This window comes from Oncorhynchus masou, chromosome 27, assembly GCF_036934945.1.
Source record: "Oncorhynchus masou masou isolate Uvic2021 chromosome 27, UVic_Omas_1.1, whole genome shotgun sequence".
NCBI classification, from domain to species: domain Eukaryota; kingdom Metazoa; phylum Chordata; class Actinopteri; order Salmoniformes; family Salmonidae; genus Oncorhynchus; species Oncorhynchus masou.
The window spans coordinates 50,799,659-50,817,972 of NC_088238.1; the positions used below are offsets into that span (position 1 = coordinate 50,799,659).

The 18,314-nt window shown below is 45.7% G+C and overlaps 1 protein-coding gene across 1 annotated transcript in view; it reads right to left on the minus strand.

Moving 5' to 3' along the window:
- Window positions 1–1,431: 1,431 nt before the first annotated feature.
- The window catches only part of LOC135516357 (DENN domain-containing protein 4C-like), a 51,386-nt gene continuing 34,503 nt past the window's right edge, over window positions 1,432–18,314 (minus strand). Inside the window, exons 17-34 of the mRNA XM_064940615.1 lie at window positions 14,708–14,914; window positions 14,348–14,476; window positions 13,217–13,364; window positions 12,756–12,887; window positions 12,409–12,534; window positions 12,113–12,256; window positions 10,800–11,920; window positions 10,296–10,500; window positions 9,946–10,037; window positions 9,521–9,696; window positions 8,267–8,458; window positions 5,679–5,868; window positions 4,373–4,483; window positions 3,949–4,086; window positions 3,616–3,733; window positions 3,223–3,376; window positions 3,022–3,086; window positions 1,432–2,804 (exon numbers count right to left, since the gene is read on the minus strand). Of these exons, the coding sequence (XP_064796687.1) occupies window positions 2,668–2,804; window positions 3,022–3,086; window positions 3,223–3,376; window positions 3,616–3,733; window positions 3,949–4,086; window positions 4,373–4,483; window positions 5,679–5,868; window positions 8,267–8,458; window positions 9,521–9,696; window positions 9,946–10,037; window positions 10,296–10,500; window positions 10,800–11,920; window positions 12,113–12,256; window positions 12,409–12,534; window positions 12,756–12,887; window positions 13,217–13,364; window positions 14,348–14,476; window positions 14,708–14,914 (3,585 nt within the window). The 3' untranslated portion in view covers window positions 1,432–2,667. The remainder of the gene's footprint in view (window positions 2,805–3,021; window positions 3,087–3,222; window positions 3,377–3,615; window positions 3,734–3,948; window positions 4,087–4,372; window positions 4,484–5,678; window positions 5,869–8,266; window positions 8,459–9,520; window positions 9,697–9,945; window positions 10,038–10,295; window positions 10,501–10,799; window positions 11,921–12,112; window positions 12,257–12,408; window positions 12,535–12,755; window positions 12,888–13,216; window positions 13,365–14,347; window positions 14,477–14,707; window positions 14,915–18,314) is intronic.

Sequence of the window (18,314 nt, forward strand, 5' to 3'; positions counted from 1 at the left end):
ATAGTCAGGATTAGACTAAACATGTTGCGGTTGCATGTAGGATATAAAGCTTTAAAAAGCTTAAATTTTCCCCTAAAAAAAAATTGTACTGGTGTGGCATGTCAAGAAGCTGATTAAACAGCATAATCATTACAAGTGCACCTTGTGCTGGGGCCAAGGAAAGGACATTAAAATCCATAGATTAGGGCCAGATGAAATCATTTAAATTGTCTGATTTCCTTATGAACTGTAACTCAGTAAAATCTTCGAAATTGTTGAATGCAGTTTTTATATTTTTGTTCAGTATATGCATTTGTATAATTTATTTTTTACATATTGTTAGTATTTTAAAATCATTCATTCATAACTAAAGTTACTTTTCCAGAACTGTGTTGGTGTTTTGGTGGCAAGATGTACTCCCTTAATGCCATGTTGAAGAGTGGGTTTGTAATTGTCTCCAAACCAATGCAGTGACTAATGCAAATAAATCACTAGATGCAGGGTTTGTTTTGAATCAGGTCACAACTAATTTATTGCGGCACAATAGTGTATAGACATTCACATCAATTCCACAGGACAGTAGAGGGTCCGTTTAACCATTTTGAATAGAACGGTCTTTCTGTACATCCTCTGGCGAGCATATCATCATAAGCTCTTAGCCAACAGGAAACGCTCAAATGTACAATGCCACATATGGTGGGATCACTTCAATATAAGAAGTTAGTCAAACGTATAACACCACTGTGTGATTGGATTGATACATGTTCTGTAGTCCATATGTTACCATATCATAATAACAAATAGTTGGAATTAGGTTTATTTTAGGTTTCCTGTCAGTTTTAGATCCTCATCCCATTTACTGATTTGGAAAGAAATGGTGAAAGAAATGTTCATCGGTGGTAATGTTTGATGTTTAAACCTTTAAAATGTTGGAACAGAGGATAACAATTGTGGTTAAATCATGTACTAGTCTAAGCAGGGCAATCTGAACAATGAACAGTATATTCACACGTCTGTATATTCACCCATTGTCCTACAACGCGGTGTGTAAAGCCGTTGTAGGAGTTATGATACTTTCTGGGATGTCATTTGGGTCCGTATTCTTAAAGCATCTTAGAGTGCTGATCTAGGATCGACACTTCTATTCATAGGCGCTGGGCACATCTCTCCTGTTTGAATACACTATACCGTGTTGGTTTTAATGAGTCCTTTACGTTCTGTGTAGTCTCTTCTGCTCTTCTTTGTCAAAATTGATATTCCATTCACAATCAATGGAAAACAAGAGACGTGACAAAATGAATTTAGGCAGACCACACTAAAATATGTAAACCTTAAAAGCTAGCTTGTCCAAAGAAAACTATTTGCCATAACTACAATGCTTCATGATGCTTTCCAAGGGAGATGTACTAATCTATATATTATGGTTTATGATTAAGGAGTGACCCAAGCATGTACACAAGCAGATTTTTTATCACATGAATGCATATTTTGGCATATTTTACCATAATCGTTTTAACTGTACGTTGCAGTTAAAAATGAAATCGTTAAAAACAAACTAACACATTGGACTGACTGACTGGTCAACAGCTACCGCAGTAACTTACCATGGTTTCTTTTCATGTGAGAGAACAGCTCTCATCTTGCTTAAGGCATGGAGCGATGGCAGGAGAAGGAAAGAGCTGCATGTTAGTGGTTTGGCATCTCAGTTCCCTTCCAATTCACGCTTATGTTTGATGTCTAGCCCCAAAATGGGTATACTATCTCTCCCCTATTGGGATGTCAATATTGTTAGAATCCAAACTCATATAGTTCTTGCTTTTCTTTAAGACACAAGTGCAGGGTTCTGGAATGTTCTCGAACTGATCTTGACTGACCGTCTGCGGCAGCCTCAATATGCCCTTATCCAACACTTATTCACACACAAACAAGAGAAAAGTACTCCTCAAAAATAAATTGCATCGAGAGAAACCTCCAAAATGACAATAACATTAGTTTATAAGACTGAAACCGGAGAAATTATCAAGGCACCAATATTCCTCCTCGTTTTGAAAAAAAGGCAAACCCGGTTTTCAAATTTCTCCCATTTAGAAAAATATGTACAAAAAAGACAACCAATGGACTGGTAAAGTTACCGTTTCTAAAAGTGCACATCAATGACAGTGACGATCAGTATTCTGTCCATGGGTGAATGGCCTCCTAGGTTACTACAAGGTGGTTCTAGAGGTCACCGTGGGGCTACAGGACAGTAGGACAGAGCTGGAGCAAGGTCACACACAGGACTGGGCAGTGAGATACACACTTCACTCGCTCTACAACATCGATAAAGAAACACACCATTTCATAAAGAACAAGTCTCTACCGCATCCTCCAGAATATTCACATAAATAACTATTTGAGTTACAAATCGGCCTGCGGGAAGAGCTACAATAGGCAGGAGAAAAAACATCAACAATAGGGCCTTTCGGGATAGGGATAAAAAAAAAGTACCATCTTTGGGCGATAGGAGGGTGTAAAAATGATCTGTCCAAGATTCTCCCTTACACCCTGACCCACCACTACACCCATCAAGTTTCTTTCCCCTTTCTCCTCTGTCTCCTCTGTCTCCTCTCTGCTCCTCTCCACGGCGTGAGTGAGGGCCACAGGTGGAGCACTTCCCAGACCATCCAGTAGAGGGCAGCGGTGGCAAGGTCAGATGACTGGAGCGCCAAAGCACTTGAGGCACCACTGGACATTGCTGTTGGGTGGCCGGTCAATCTTGTGCAGAGCCTTGAGCTGCTCTGTGCTCAGACCATCAAAGGCCTGGCGGTATTCACGGTCAAAGGCCTCTGTTGGAAACACAGGAGGGAAGAATATCCAATCAGAACATGATAGAAACCTGGAAATAGAATTTGTTTTTTTTATACATAGCTTATCAAACTCAGGATAGAAAAGCTCATAGTAGCTGTGGTAACTACAGCAGTCTCAACAACAGTGGTTGATTGGAATTACCCAAATCCAAGTCTTGGTTTAAAGAGTGTTGGGTTGTGAAAACAGTTCACTCACCGACGTCAATGTTCTCCCGTCCCAATGCCACAAGCGCCAGGAAGAGGATCTCCCTATAGATACCCCTGATAAGAGACAGATCGATTAATTCATGAATAGATCAAAACAGTACAGACAGACACAAACAGAGAGCATTGACAAATGCAATGCTTTTGTCTCACAAAATGGATCAACCAAAACCATAAGCTTCAGAGGACGTACCTTTGGCGTTTGACCTCCGGGTGCCGCTTGACCTCTCGGAGGAGCAGATTGATGGGGCCGTATACGTCGTTCGTCTGGATGCTGCGGACGATGCTGTTGAGGAAGGTCCGTGTCTCCTGATGGTCCGTGGGGGCCAGGGTGGCCTTCTTCTCCACTGGGGAACAACAGATGGGTCATTACTCTTTACATTCATTGTTCAATACATTAGAATAATGTATGTCATGGGTATAGATATTTTTAATAGCAGACATCCCAAAGTGCTGTCCATTAACGAATATGGCCAAAAATACATCATACATGCAGACAGAGACCCAGAGAGAGAATGCACAGTGTTCTGAGGATGATTGCTTGGTCAGACGTACGAGCTCTCGCTCTCTGTCTCTCTGTACTCACGCAGGGTCCTCCAGCTCTGGTAGAGGGGATCGCCAGGCTCCTGGTGCAGGTTGATATTGTCCCACAGCAGCTGCACATACACCTGTTTACTGTCCTGGGACAGGGAGGTCTGGGGGAGCTGCAAACATGGTGAATTAAAAATACAGACACACACAGTCATCTTCTGTTACCCTACTTGAACAGTGCTCCGGCATGATCATAAGGAGAGAGCAATGTTCCTATCTGCATGAGATTGACCACTAGTCTATAGTTACAGTACTCTCATGTGGAGAGGAGTACTGTGTGTGTGTGTGTGTGTGTGTGTGTGTGTGTGTGCTCTGCATGGTCATGTACCTGTACTCCATTGTTGCAGTGTTCTGAGGTGAGGATGAGGCCAGGCAGGTAGCTGGGCAGGTCCAGACGACAGAAATAAAACACCAGGTTCCAGAAGATGATGGGGTGTTGACTCAAGAATTTATGGGTGTAGATCACCTGGTTGTGAATTAAACAGTGCTCAAAAGGAGTACAACAGCTTATTGTTCAAATCTGTCAAGTCACTGGGATGATGGAAACAGCAAAAGCAAGATTGAAACCTGAGCAGATCATCTGCTAAATGACTTAAGTCAATGGGACACACATACAATAGCATCTTGACATCATTGACACATAAATAAGTCATAATTTGTGTAACAATCTATGGGTTCTATTTTGCGTTCCTGTCTAGTTGAAATGTTGCATCTTTCTGAACATATTCTTAGGTCTGTTAAATGTGGATTACCTGGTCCCCCTCGTTCTCTAGTAGCGTCTCCAGTTCTTTGCGGAGAACCAGGGGGCTGAGGTAGGGCACAGACACTGGCATGGGGTTGGGCCGCTTTTGTCCCAGGCCATCCTGAGAGAGACACATACAGACGGCTTTAGGCAGTTGCGTAACTCCTTCTGACCATCCACACAAGATATCATTTGTTGGAAGGTGAATGGGCGCTCCAGTCTGAGGTCCTGAGCGCTCTGGAGCAGGTTTTCATCAAGGATCTCTATGTACTTTGCTCTTTTTCATCTTTCCATTTGATCCTGTCTAGTCTCCCGGTCGCTGAAAAACATCCCCACAGCATGATACCTACCTCTGGCCACTCTACCATAAAGGCCTGATTGGTGGTGTGCTGCAGAGATGGTTGTCCTTCTGGAAGGTTCTCCCATCTCCACAGAGGAAGTCTAGAGCTCTGCCAGAGTAACCATCGGGTTGTTGGTCACCTCCCTGACTAAGGCCCTTTTCCACCGATTGTTCAGTTTGGCCGGGGGCCAGCTCTAGGAAGTGTCTTGGTAGTTCTAAACTTCTTCCATTTAAGAGTGATGAAGGCCACTGTGTTTTAGGGGACCTTCCATGCTGCAGAAATGTTTTGGTACCCTTCCCCAGACCTGTGCCTCAACATAATCCTGTCTCGGAGCGATACGGACAATTCCTTCGACCTCATGGCTTGGTTTTTGTTCTGACATGCACTGTCAACTGTGGGACCATATATAGACAGGTGTGTGCCATTCCAAATCATGTCCAATCAATTACATTTACCACAGGTGGACTCCAATCAAGTTGTTGAAACATCAAGGATGATCAATGGAAACAGGATCCACCCGAGGTCAATTTTGAGTCTAATAGCAAAGGGTCTGAATACTTATGTTTTTTATTTTTAAAACATTTGCTAAAATGTCTAAAAACCTGTTTTCGCTTTGCCATTATGGGGTATTGTGTGCAGATTGATGATGATTTTTTTTAAAGTAATCCCTTTCAGAATAAAGCTTTAACAAAATGTGGAAAAAAATCAAGGGTTTGAATACTTTCCGAATGCACTGTAACTGCATGGCCAGTATGCATGCTGCAGTTTTAGAGTACCGGAAAATTACATTTCAATGAAAGTCCACAAACAGAAAGTCATTTTCGACTCAAAGATGAATTTCAATTGATACCCTGAATTGACTTAGCTGAAATGTAATTGACTCAAGTCCTGGAAGTGGTAAGGATTGCGAGGACATTACTTGGACGTTGTGAGGACATTACTGGGACATTGTGAAAACATTCTAAGGACACTCACCACCTCTGTCAGGCTGCAGGGCAGGCTGGTGGTGGACACACCGTGTCCGGGTTGTCTCTGGTAAGAGACCAGGCTCTGTAGTGGCCCGCCCACGCTGTTACTACGCGTCAGAGAAGTCCCCCGCTTCCCTGCCTGGTGTTCCAGCAAGCCCAGAGGGTCCGACTGAGCCGGCTCCGGTACCGGTACCAAACTGACAAACGTACAGAGGAGAGGGCAAATACAGAGACATATGAACTTTAACAACAAACATTTACAGCAAGTGTGAGTCAAGTCGTCAGCTTGTGATGTTTCGGCTCTGACAGTTCAATTTAAAAGAAGAAGAAGTTAGCATCATTAGGATACACGTGATGCCCTTATAATAGTATCAAATATATTTAGAACTGTCCTCTTGAGTGGCACAGTGGTCTAAGGCACTGGTTCGCAGTGCAAGCTGTGCCACTAGAGATTCTGGGTTCGAGTACAGGCTCTGTCGCAGCTGGCTGTGACTGGGAGAACCATGGGGCGGTGCACAATTGGCCCAGTGTCGTCCAGGGTAGGGGAGGGTTTGGCCCGTCAGGGATGTCCTTGTTCCATCGGGGACTAGCGACTCCTGTGGTGGGCTGGGCGCAGTGCACGCTGACACTGTTGCCAGGAGTACGGTGTTTCCTCTGACACACTGGTGGGGCTGGCTTCCGGGTTAAGTGGGTGTTGTGTCAAGAAGCAGTGAAGCTTGGCTGAGTTGTGTTTCGGAGGATGCGCCTCTCCCATGTCCGTACGGGAGGTGCAGCGATGACACAAGACTAACTACCAATTGGATGCCACAATATTGGGGAGAAAAAGGAGCGTTTAACACACACAATATAAATATATTTAAACTCAGCAAAAAAAAGAAACGTCCTCTTACTGTCAACTGCATTTTTTTTCAGCAAACTTAACAAATATATATATTGTAAATATTTGTATGAACATAAGATTCAACAACAGACATAAACTGAACAAGTTCCACAGACATGTGACTAACAGAAAGGGAATCATGTGTCCCTGAACAAAGGGGTGGGGTCAAAATCAAAAGTAAAATCACCAGTAAGTATCTGGTGTGGCTACCAGATGCCTTAACTACTGCAGTGCATCTCCTCCTCATGGACTGCACAAGATTTGTCAGTGAGATGTTACCCCACTCTTTCACCAAGGCACCTGCAAGTTCCTGGACATTTCTGGGGGGGGAATGGCCCTAACCCTCACCCTCCGATCCAACAGGTCCCAGACGTGCTCAATGGGATTGAGATCCGGGCTCTTCACTGACATTCCTGTCTTGCAGGAAATCAGCCATACTGCTCCTTTTGTGCGTGGTGGCATTGTCATACTGGAAGGCCATGTCAGGATGAGCCTGCAGGAAGGGTACCACATGAGGGAGGATGTATTCCCTGTAAAGCACAGCGTTGATTGCCTGCAATGACAACAAGCTCAGTCCGATGATGCTGTGACACACCGCCCCAGACCATGACGGACCCTACACCTCCAAATCGATCCCACTCCAGAGTACAGGCCTCGATGTAACGCTCATTCCTTCGACGATAAATGCGAATCCGACCATCACCCCTGGTGAGACAAAACCGTGACTCGTCAGTGAAGAGCACTTTTTGCCAGTCCTGTCTAGTCCAGCGACCGTGGGTTTGTGCCCATAGGCGGCATTATTGCTGGTGATGTCTGATGAGGACCTGCCTTGCGACAGGCCTACAAGCCCTCTGTCCAGCCACTCTCAGCCTATTGCGGACAGTCTGAGCAATGACGGAGGGATTGTGCATTCCTGGTGTAACTCGTGTAGTTGTTGTTGCCATCCTGTACCTGTCCCGCAGGTGTGATGTTTGGATGATCCTGCTTAGGTGTTGTTAAACGTGGTCTGCCACTGGGAGGACGATCAGCTGTCTGTCCTGTCTCCCTGTAGCGCTGTCTTCGGCATCTCACTGTACAGACATTGCAATTTATTGCCCTGGCCACATCTGCAGTCCTCCTTGCAGCATGCCTAAGGCACATTCACACATATGAGCAGGGACCCTGGGCATCTTTCTTTTGGTGTTTTTCAGAGTCAGTTTCAGTCACTTAGTGTCTTAAGTTTTCATAACTGTGACCTTAATTGCCTACCGTCTGTAAGCTGTTAGTGTCTTAACGACCGTTCCACAGGTGCATGTTCATTAATTGTTTATGGTTCATTGAACAAGCATGGGAAACAGGGTTTAAACCCATTACAATGAAGATCTGTGAAGTTATTTGGATTTTTACAAATTTTCTTTGAAAGACAGGGTCCTGAAAAAGGGACATTTCTTTTTTGCTGAGTTTATATATAGAACTAAACCTAGATACTTCATCTATGTTCTTTTCAATGGGAGCAAATTAAGCACAGTGGGCAGAGCCAAGAACAAGCTAACGAGACCCTATTGGCGCATTCCAACATGCATATTTCTGTTCGGGAACGTCTGCAGAATGTAGGCCCAGTTGCATTTCCTCTCCTCACCAGATTTATACATCCGGTGAAACATCTGGGTTCTTGTTCTACCTGTGTTAGTATAGTCACTAAGTCATTCATGAGACAGGCATTTCTGTGAACAGACCTCTTGTGAGTGGCGGTTTGGCTGGCCGGGGCCTCCCCTCGGTCCTCAGAGCAGGATTCTGGGAAGCTGATGAGGTCCGGGTGCGGGGTGTCGGCTGCACCCACAACCCCGAGCACAGTGGAGTCTGTAGTTGTGGGCTGGTGGCTGGCGCTGTGGATACTGTCTCCTGATGCACTGGGCTTCAGGTAGAAGCTGTAGGGGAGATCAACACTTTGAAACAGAATAGAGCATACACAACTATCCAGCCATATACAGTACTGTGAAAAAGTATTTTCCCCATTTCTAGTCGTCTCTATTTTTTATATTTTTATACTGAATGCTATCAGATCTTCAACCAAAACCTAATTTTAGATAAAAGGGAACCAACAATTACATACTTATTTAATTAATTTCATAAATAAAGTTATGCAACACCCAATGGCCCTGTGTGAAAAAGTAATTGCCCCCTTACACTCAATAACTGGTTTTGCCACCTTTAGCTGCAATGACTGCAACCAAACACTTCCTGTAGTTGTTGATCAGTCTCATGTCGCCGTGGAGGAATTTTTGCCCACTCGTCCACGCAGAACTGCTTTTACTCAGCAACATTTTGGGGTTTTCAAGTATGAACTACTCGTTTCAAGTCCTGCCACATCTCTATTGGGATTAGGTCTGGTCTTAGTCATTTTTATGTCGACTTGATAGTGTGTTTCGAATCATTGTCTTGCTGCATGACCCAGCTGCACTTCAACTCAGATGGATGGCCTGACATTCTCCTTTAGAATTCTCTGATATAGAAGGAACCATGAATTCTGCTCTGTAAATGTAAGTCATCCAGGTCCTGAGGCAGCAAGGCATCTCCAAACCATCACACCACCACCACCATGCTGGACTGTTGGTATAAGGTTCTTAGTGTGGAATGCGGTGTTTGATTTGTCAGGCATAACGAGACCCATGTGGTCCAAAAAGTTATACTTTTGACTCATCTGTCCATAGAACATTCTTCCAAGAGTCTTGATGATCATCCAGGTGCTTCCTGAGTCAACTTCTAGTCATTTACAACATTAACAATGTCTACACTGAATTTCTGATCAATTTGATGTTATTTTAATGGACAAAATATGTGCTTTTCTTTAAAAAACAAGGACATTTCTAAGTGACACTAAACTTTTGAACGGTAGTGTATATAAAACACAGGGAAATCACTGGGTTTTAAACCGGAAAAATGTACTATTAAACGGATCTATTCAACGATCAACAAATCCAGACACCCACGCTGTGTTGGTGCGCAGGTCGTGGAACTCGACGTGGAGCAGGGGCAGAAAGGCGGCGCGGCAGAAAGGACAGGTGGTGTTGAGGTTGGAGTCGTCTGCCGTCCAGCCCGCCATGATCTCCTCGTCGTACACCAGACACTCACACGACCGACACAGGGAGCAGCTGGACATCAGCACCTAGGAACACGTGGAAACGCACACACACAGAAACATTACAGATGCACCTGGCATAGGCTACTTGAGGCTCCCTGGCTAGATAACAGCAGCAAACTCATGTTATGGATAGCAAGATGTCACCATCTAAAATGACTCTATAGCTCCTTTGTAGGTACTGCCAGGTTATTAAAGCACTTGTACTCACTCTTTGACTCAGTGAGACAGTATGTTGAGTACTGTAGCCAGTAATTGTGAGTATGATATTCTCACCTCTAGGGCACAGTTTTGGTAGATACTTGAGGAGCTGGTGTGGTGGGAGCCTTGATCAGAGTCTGGACCTCTCCCTGGCCGTCCTGGAGTCACTACACACACACATAGAGTATACAGTCACTCACTTCTACACTCAGTTTTCAACCATACACCAGTCTACATATTTTTTGTGTGTTTACTGTGCACGCAGAGGTAACATTGCGACTGTTTATACAGGTAACGTTGCGACTGTGTATACAGGTAACGTTGTTTGTCTCTGCATGCATATATAGGAGTATGTGAGTATATGCCTATATACTTTTGCATTTATATAAGCTGTGTGTGTGTGTGTGTGTGTGCGCACGTCTTACGTGTGGAGTGAGGTCCTCTCCCTGTGTCACTGCTGCTACTGCTGCTGGCCAGGCTGGTGCTGCTCTGTGTCAGTCCGTTGGACACCAGGCCTTGGGTTGGCCCTCTGTGGGTGGGACTGTCCCCTCCTCCACCCCCTGACAGCATGGACTCATCCAGCCCGGCAGGGAAGCTATCCCTATCCCTGTAGCCCGGGGCCAGCTCATCCTGGGGAGAGGGGGGAAATAAGAAAAATGTCAAACTTCCAAACGATTGAGAATCTTCATATTATTCCCATGTACAACATTGAATGCATTCTGCAATATGATTTGCGAGGTGAAACTGAAATGAGAAGCTCTGCTTGAATAATGAAATTCTTACATCATTTTTCTGTATATAATGTGTTTGACCGTGTGGTATCTATACCATCCGGCTGTTGCAGGTTAATTTTGTGCAATTAATTACCATTTTACGGTTATTTCTTAGTTAATCTATGTATGCATGTTCTGCAGTCCATCCCCGCTCACCTCATCATCGGAGTAGGAATAGGCTGAGGCCACAGCCCCCCACACTTTGCTGGCCAGGTTCCCTGCCTGCTTCATGCCTGACTTCAACACGTCCATCTTGGGACCAGAGAGCAGGGTATCCATCTTCATGCCTGAGATGGAGTTGATGACCGAGCCCAGCGAGCCATTTTGCGATGACCTCACCAGCGCAGTCAGTGACGACCTCGGGCTGGCCACAACACCGCGGCTCCTGGTGGCCATAACGGCGAAGGTCTTGGAGCGCGTGACAGCAGCAGGGCTGCGTTTGGGCGTCAAGTCCCCGCTTGAACCCCCTGGGTGTTTGACAGGGGGCACAGGGAGGCTGGACCTCCGTTCTAGAGCTTGCTTAACTGGGGCAGTGTCCGGGGAAGAGTCCCCTCCCTGCCCCCCCTGGTGGAACTCCATACTGGAGGACTTGGGGCCCAGTGGGCTTCGCAGGCTCATGTACATCTCAATCTCGTCTGCCAGGTTTCGGGACACCACGGCGGGCAGGGAGTGCGGCAGCTCCTGGCTGGTTACGGAGGCCAACTCTTCGTGCTCTGAGACCAGCAGGGAGAGGGGATCAGCCCCCACATCCACCTCCTTCATCTCCAGGGTTGGCAGAGAGATATCACCCCTCCCCCCTGAATCTCCTTCCTCTTCCAACTTCAGTCCCATCTCATCCTCCCCGTCCATTCTCTCCTCCTCTTTCCCTAGCCCCTCCTCCAATGGGGTTGGGTCCATTACAGGACCCTCCTCCTCTGACAGTTTCCCCAGCATCGGACAACGCCCCTCCTCTGACTCCAACTCCTTAAAAAGGGCCTTGGCTGATGGATTTGTAGGTGGTTGGGTGGTGCCACACCCAGAAAGGGCATCGGCGAGGATTCGGGCATCGGCACCCATGCGTCTCGCGATGTGGTCCACACCATTTTTCTCCATCAGCATGCCGGCACGACTCTCGACGCTGAAGCTGCAGCTGCGCTCCGAGAAGGCCTTCTGGCGCTGGCCCTGCCCCTGAACTGCAGGCCCCGCCTCCCCAGAGCCACCCGGGGCTGTAGACTCACCCTCCTCCGGCAGAGAGACATTCTCGCTCTGGCTGCGCAGAGAGAACAGCTTCCCTGGGGCTGGTGGTAGAGAGGAACACAGAAGCATGCCTTCAATTCTGGGGACCTTTTTCTGTCCGGAAGTTTACTCAAATAAACCCCCCCCCCCCCCCCCAGAGTTCAGTGATATTGCAGACGTTACCCTTAATATCAAATGTGTCAACCTCAGATTGAGATTAGGTTTATAAGTTTGGGTCTGCTCCTGTCACTTACCAGTTTCTCCTCTCTTCATGGCAGTATCGAAGCTCCCACCTGTGGACAGCTTGACGATGCTGGGGACATGTGGGATGGCTTCAACAGGGCTGGTGGGCTCCGCTACGACCACAGAACTGTCCACCGAGCCAGCTATGTCCCCACCTGAAGAGACATTATCCCACACCAAGTGAACATTATTATTTTAGTAATTTTTGCTGATAGAAAATCCTGAATAAAAATGCATGCTCAACCAGCAGGTGCGTTCTTCTAGATTAGACTGGCGTATATATTTTGGAAATGCCTGATTTGGTTACCATTGTGCTGTGCTTTGGGCTTGCTGCGGTGATCCACATCAACAAGAGGGGCTGCTGATGGAGCCAAATCCACTTGCACCTGATGCAGCTCATCTTTAGAGCCGTAGCCCTGGTCAGACTGACCTCCTGTGGGACACCAACATAGTGTTGTCATCTACCCAGTCCGTTCAGACCTGTGCATATCTAAGGAGTTGGGGCTCGGAGCTATAGGCTAGTACCTAGGGGTTAGGGGCTAGCAGCGAGGGGCTGGGCAAAGTTGTGTGAGTGGCCTGGTCCAGTGTTTCCAGGCTGCAGCCTACCTGTGCTGCAGCCTACCTGTGCTGCAGCCTACCTGTGCTGCAGCCTACCTGTGCTGCAGTGGTTGTCCGTGGCGTCTCCTATGATGAGGCTGCGTGCGAAAAGCGTGTGATCCTCTCCGTTCACCTCACCGGAGTGGTCTGCACTCCCGTGGCTCAGCAGGTCGCCGCTCACCGACACCACTACAGACAGAGAACAGGCCTACATCACTTCCTGTGTCCCAGATCAGAGTTTTAGGTGAGTAAGGTAAAAGGGAGCTACTGCCCTTTACCATGTAGTAGTTATACAAAGAAACAAAGCAATACAGCCTGTACAGTATAATACTGTATTATTGTGAATCGACTTTACTGTCCTACAATCAAGCACTGATTCATTACATTGCATCGTTAAAATGGATTTAAAACATATAGAAAGAAATATGAAGTTGGCGCAAAACCTGTTGTGATTCAACTCCAACCTAAGTGAAGGACACTCTCCCATGCTCTGTCCCTGTAGTGTTCTGACACCTCACCTGTCGTGATGATGGTGGGTCCTTTCGTGGCGGGCATCCGGTGGAGTGCCTGTTTAAATTGGGCCACAGTGCGCACCACGTTGCGAACCTTGGCCCACATGAAGAGACCGCTGCGGTTCCTACTTGGCCAGGGGCCTTCCAGAACAGCCTGGAGGAAAGAGCAGATTGCAAGTTAACATGGACCTGCTTCGAATTTAGGTATTTGTATGAGCTAGTTTAAAGTGCCCTAATTTTAAATGTTTGCAGATATATAAGGTATAAGCAATATGGTGGAATCTCCACCACTAAACATCTTAAAGGGATAGTTCGATATTTTGGTAATGAAGCCCTTTATCTAATTCCTCAGAGCCTGCTGAACTAGTGGATACCATTTTTATGTCTCTGTGTCCAGTATGATGGTAGCATGCCAATGTTTCCTGTAGACTTCCAGTCATTGCGCTAACGCTAGTTAGTATTATCTCACAAAACTACTACAAACTTCCTTCATACACAAAAATGGTGTCCATGAATTCATCACTCTCGGGAAATTTCCCAAATATATCCCTTCAACCCAATCCAGACCAAACACTGAAGGGTCAAAGGAGATGGGGCAGGGAGATAATTGGACTGTATGTACATGTAACTGCCAAAATAAAAGGAAACACGTGAGTAAATGAGGCATACAAAATATATTGAAAGCAGGTGCCTCCAGACAAGTATGGTTCCTTGGGTTACAACAATAACAATGTCTACACTGTATTTCTGATCAATTTGATGTTATTTTATTGGACAAAAAAATATGCTTTTCTTTCAAAAACAAGGACATTTCTAAGTGACCCCAAACTTTTTAACAGTAGTGTATACATACATACGTCTCTGTCACCAGATCTCAACCCAAATGAACACTTAAAGGAGATTCTGGAGTGGCGCATGTGACAGCGTTTTCTACCACCATCAACTAAACACCAAATTATGGAATTTCTCGTGGAAGACTGATGTCGCATCCCTCCAATAAAGTTCCAGACACTTGTAGAATCTGTAACAAGGCGCATTGAAGCCATTCTGGCACAACGCCCGATTAAGACACTATGTTGGCGTTCCCTTTATTTTGGCAGTTATCTGTAAGTGTATGGGCTGGTTAAAGTAACCCACCTTGTTGTAGTAGCCATAGGTGATCGCGTTAGGGTGCACCCCTGCCTTCTTCATCTCCACCAGAACACGGACGGCCATGACCGGCTGACCGTACAAACCACACAGCTGCATCACTACACGGTAACACACCTACAGAGGGAGAGATTGTGGCTAATAATAACAACAACCTAATAGCTACAGTAGACTTCCACTGTAGTCGTTACCCCTGTAGTGGAAATGATGGCACTCGCGCACACACACACAAAGACTCATGTTAACATTGACAAACACACCGCCCCTTACATACCAATCCCCACACCATCCCCACAACCAGAACCCCACAACCCAACCCTTCCCATACCCCAACTCCCCTCCCTTCACCTCATCTAGGACCTCCACCTCAGACGTCCTCATCTTGAGCAGGACGTTGTAGGCCTGCTGCATGGCCCAGCTCTTTGACTGGACCAGCCTCACCCCCACGGGCAGACAGATGAACCACAGACTGTAGCAGTGGCTGAACAGACACTTGGCCCACAGTGGAGGGTCGGAGTAGAAGCGCTTGGCCATCTTGTAGGCCAGCTTGATCTCCTGCAGAGGGGCATTTCTGTTCAGTTTAAATTAGCTTTATTTGTCACTTTAATGGGGATGGGAGACATGAATACAATTGAATAATGAGTGATTCCAGATGATTTTAAGTTTATTATTATCTTGTGCTATTTCCTCATGGTCAGAGTTGGGAGGAGAGTGTGTGACTGTGCACGTTCCTAATGGTGAACCTTCCTTCCCTCCCTCCGTACAACAATGGCCTAATAATACTGCATGTAACCTTCTGAGACGAGTCTTTCAAGCACCACAGAAATATTAACACCCACATACTGACACCCACCATGTTTGTGGTATGTGTGAATATAAAAATGTGTGGTGTATATTATGTAATCTATTAATATAATTAGATTAGTAAAAATAAAAGTTTTGTAATACCCATGGTATACGGTCTACCAAATCAGCGTTCAGGGCTCGAATCACCCAGTTTATATTATGTAATCTATTTATTTTCAAGGTACTTTTTAGGTTTTCTACATGTAGCCAGTAGCCAGACAAGCGCTACACATACAGAGCAAACAGTTTTGTCTGACCTGGAAAAATATTGGCCTCCCACAAAAGCAGAGGATGACAAAACAACAAGAATCACAAGACAAAATAAGCCTGTTTCCTGGGAGGTCTATTATTCTAAAAACGGGTCACAGTGACCACCTTTCCCCTCCCCCAAAACACACACACCCCCTCTTCCATCTCTGTCCAAAGTAAGCTGGTTGTCTGTACTTGGCCTAGACAAAACTCAAAGAGCAGCAGCGTTATAGGCCAGAGTCTGCTATTCTACTCGGCCCCATTGTAAATAAGTTGCTGCTGATGACAGTGGTGAGTGACTTATTTTTATTGGAACCAGCCTGTGCACCATTCCAGAAGGAGAATGGTTGTCCAAAATGGCACCATATTCCCTACATTGTGCACACACTACCCTATAGGCCCTAGTGAAAAGTACAGTACTATATAGGGAACAGGGTGCCATTTGGAATACCAGGTGAGAGAATGACTCAGCAGCCGACAGCGTCCATGGCAGGCAACGTTATTCCCTGATTGGGGAATTGGTCATGTGGTCAGGGCAGTAGACAGGACACAGTGAGTAAAACTAAAATGATCAGGACAATGTTGTTGACCAATGTGTGTTGACCAAGATGGCGCTGCAGTGAATTGTAGCAGTTTTACGGGCTTCTGAGCAATTCTGCTTTTTCTTTTTTTTACACGCTAGTCTGAACTTTTTTTTTTTTTTTAACATAATGTCTCCGCCATAATTTCCTATGGCCAAAAACAGCATCTGGACATCAGAACAGCTTCGAGGCACACAACACTGAACCATGCATGAGAGCCCCAGCTGATCAGAACTGTGTGATCTCGCTTTCCAGAGCCGATGAGAGTAAGACCTTTAAACAGGTTAACAGTCGCAAGGTCCACTGAAAAATAGTCCACTGAAAACTCCAACCACCCAAGCCATAGACTGTTCTCTGCTTCCGCATGGCAAGTGGTATCGGCACATCAATCCCGACACCAACAGGCTCCTGAGCAGCTTCTATCCCCATGCCATAAGACTGCTAAATAGCTAACTAAATACACCACATGACCAAAAACATGTGGACACCTGCTCATCGAACATAATTCCAAAATCATGGGCATTTAATACGGAGTTGGTCCCCCCCTTTGCTGCAATAACAGCCTCCACTCTTCTGGGAAGGCTTTCCACTAGATGTTGGAACATTGCTGCGGGGACTTGCTTCCATTCAGCCACAAGTCATAAGTGAGGTCGGGCACTGATGTTGGGCGGTTAGGCCTGGCTCACAATCGGCGTTCCAATTTATCCCAAAGATGTTAGATGGGATTGAGGTCAAGGCTCTGTGCAGGCCAATCAAGTTCTTTCACACCTATCTCAAAAAAAACATTTCTGTATGGACATCCATTTTCTGCACAGGGGCATTGTCATGCTGAAACAGGAAAGGGCCTTCCCCAAACTGTTGCCACAAACTTGGAACCACAGAATTGTCTAGAATGTCATTGTATGCTGTAGCGCTAAGATTCCCCTTCACTGGAACTAAAGAGTCTAGCCTGAACCATGAAAAACAGCCCCATTATTCCTCCTTAACCAAACTTCACAGTTGGCACTATGCATTGGGGCAGGTAGCTTTCAACTGGGATCCGCCAAACCAAGATTTGTCCATCGGATTGCCAGATGGTGAAGTGTGATTCACCACACCAGAGAACACATTTCCACTGCTCCAGAGTCCAATGGCGGCGAGCTTTATACCACTCCAGAAGACGCTTGGCATTGCACATGGTGATCCTAGCCTTGTGTGCGGCTGCTCAGCCAAGGAATCCCATTTCATGAAGCTCCCAACAAACAGTTCTTGTGCTGACGTTGCTTCCAGAGGCAGTTTAGAACTTGGTAGTGAGTGTTGCGTGCTACAGCACTCGGCGGTGCCGTACTGTGAGCTTGTGTGGCCTACCACTTCGCAGCTGAGCCATTGTTGCTCCTAGACATTTCCACTTCCCAGTAACAACACTTAGTTGACCGGGGTAGCTCTAGCAGAGTATAAATTTGACGAACTGACTTGATCCTATGACGGTGCCACTTTGAAAGTCATTGAGCTCTTCAGTACGGGCCAATCTACTGCCAATGTTTGTCTATGGAGATTGCATGGCTGTGTGCTTGATTTTATACACCTGTCAGCAACGGGTGTGGCTGAAATAGCCGAATCCACTAATTTGAAGGGGTGTCCACATACTTGTATGTATGTATGTATGTATGTATGTATGTATGTATGTATGTATGTATGTATGTATGTATGTATGTATGTATGTATGTATACACACACACACACACATAGTGTAGCTAAGAAAATGGCTACACGGACTATCTGAGTTGACCTTCGTGCAAAATTAAAATAGTCTCTATCATCACTCACAGGGCTCTACGCACACGGATACTCCAACATAAATACAAACACTCACTCCAATAATTTGCACACACACATTTATACTGACTCTATCTACAAACACTCCCTCACATACAATCATCATATACACTGCTGCTACTCTGTTTATCATAGATCCTGATGTCTAGTCACCATAGCCCTATACATATCTACCTCTATCGATCCAGTACCCCTACACATTGTAAATATGGTACTGGAACTGACCCTGTGTATAGTATGCTTATTTACTTTATCGTGTTCTTATTTTTATATCTCGTGTTTTTGTTCTACCTTGTTATTTTTAGTATTAGACTGTTATTGATTATTGCATTTTAGGGGTTAGAACTTGCAAGAAACGCACTGACATTAAAAATGAAACACACCCTACCGCACACACTTTGCACTAACTCTCCTGCACTGACTGCACACACTGGATTACCCACACACACAATACGCCCACACAC